Genomic DNA, 1,948 nt, shown 5'->3' with positions numbered 1-1,948 from the left:
AATATCAATAGTGAATATTAATGGTCTTTTAAATGAAGCATGTGGATGTTGTAGATGAGCTGCCAAATTAGATGTTGACTCAACTAACTAATTAATTCTGATGAATCTTTTACACCCAATTAACACTTGAGCCTAATTTGACACCAACAGTTTCTGTGAGATTTTTATGAAGCTGACACACACACACACACACTCTCACACACTTTCACATATACACTCACACACACACACAAGCGCATGCGCACACACAAACACACACACTCACACAAGCGTGCACACATACACACTCGCACAAGCGCTCAGACATACACACACTCGCACAATCGTGCACACACAAACACACTCGCACAAGCGCTCACACATACACACACTCGCACAAGCGCTCACACACACACACACTCACACAAGCGTGCACACACATACACACTCGCACAAGCGCTCACACATACACACTCTCGCACAAGCGCTCAGACATACACACACTCGCACAAGCGCACACACTTGCACATACACATGCACTCACTCGCACAAGCGCTCGCACATACACACACTCGCACAAGCGCGCACACACATGCACAAGCGCATACACACTCGCACAAGCGCGCACACACATACACTCACACAAGTGCGCCCACACTCACAAGCACGCACACACACACTTGCACAAGCGCTCACACAAGTGCACACACACACTCGCATAAGCGCACACAAACTCACGCAAGTGCACACACACAAGCACACAACTCACACACACACACACACACACACTCACACACACTCACACTCACACATACACACACTCACATAAGCGCACACAAACTCACGCAAGTGCACACAAACTCACGCAAGTGCACACACACAAGCACACAATCACACTCACACACACTCACACAAACACTCTCACACAAAACAGTCCTGTTTATCAGTAAATGACTGAACAGAAGAGCTTCTAAATAAAACAGATCTAGGCTTTGATTGTCAAGATGTCAAGTTTTGAATGTTCTTTACTAGCAGAGTATAATTGTAGACTCGTATTGCCAAAGTATTTACATCTGAGCTGCATGCAGAGAAAACCGTACAAAGAGTGTTATAAGGATGAAGCTGATGACATGAACCTGTGTGTGTGTTTGTGTGTGTGTGTGTGTGTGTGTAGCGCTTGAGGACAGAGCGAGACTCTCTGAAGGAGACTATTGAGGAGCTGAGGTGTGTTAAAGCTCAAGAGTCTCAGCTGACGTCAGGTGACTGCTTTAAAGTCCATGCAGTGACTCATTTTTACAGCATATGTTTGTTTTTAATTCATTATGTTTGTTTATGTATATGATGGGTTTATATGTGCTGATCAGAAGTGTTTCATCAGGTTTAGTGCCGCTCGGCAGTAACGAGCCCTCTGACTTGCTGTCTGCAGAAATTGTCACACCAGAGTTTAGGTAGGTGAAATACAGTAACATGAAGCCGCATGAACACTAAACACACACACTCACACACACACACACACACACACACACTCAGATCTCTTTGACGTCCATGAAAGGCTCCAGCAGCTCAGACCGGATCTGTGCTCTGTTTTATAGCTTTGTAACTCTGGTCACGCTGCCCAACAAACAGCAGCATTGTAAATCAGTTCAGGGATCCAGAAAGAGCTTGAGCTTTCTTCTGCTGATGGAGCTAATTTTGTTAGATGTCTGACTGCTGAGGTTATCATGGTCTAGTTAGCTCCTGTTCTTGTCCTGACTAGTGTTGTTTTGTCATGTCTCTCAGGGAGCGTCTGATTCGCCTGCAGCATGAGAATAAGATGCTGAAACTGGCTCAGGAGGGATCAGATAATGAACAGATCGCTCTGCTGCAGAGTTTACTGGAGGACGCCAACAGCAGGAAGAACGAGCTGGAGACGGAGAACAGGTCACACACACACACACACACACACACACACGCACACACAGACACACAC

General features: G+C 45.9%; 1 protein-coding gene across 1 annotated transcript in view; it reads left to right on the top strand.

The window, feature by feature from the left end:
• LOC107721033 (protein Hook homolog 3-like) overlaps positions 1–1,948 on the top strand; it is a 28,252-nt gene that overhangs the window by 13,764 nt on the left and 12,540 nt on the right. Inside the window, exons 15-17 of the mRNA XM_016528884.1 lie at positions 1,154–1,238; positions 1,358–1,427; positions 1,759–1,899. Coding sequence (XP_016384370.1) covers positions 1,154–1,238; positions 1,358–1,427; positions 1,759–1,899 — 296 coding nt within the window. The remainder of the gene's footprint in view (positions 1–1,153; positions 1,239–1,357; positions 1,428–1,758; positions 1,900–1,948) is intronic.

The sequence above is a fragment of the Sinocyclocheilus rhinocerous genome, unplaced genomic scaffold (assembly GCF_001515625.1).
Source record: "Sinocyclocheilus rhinocerous isolate Xijiao unplaced genomic scaffold, SAMN03320098_v1.1 scaffold3468, whole genome shotgun sequence".
Lineage (NCBI taxonomy): Eukaryota > Metazoa > Chordata > Actinopteri > Cypriniformes > Cyprinidae > Sinocyclocheilus > Sinocyclocheilus rhinocerous.
This window is presented reverse-complemented; position numbering and strand designations above follow the sequence as displayed.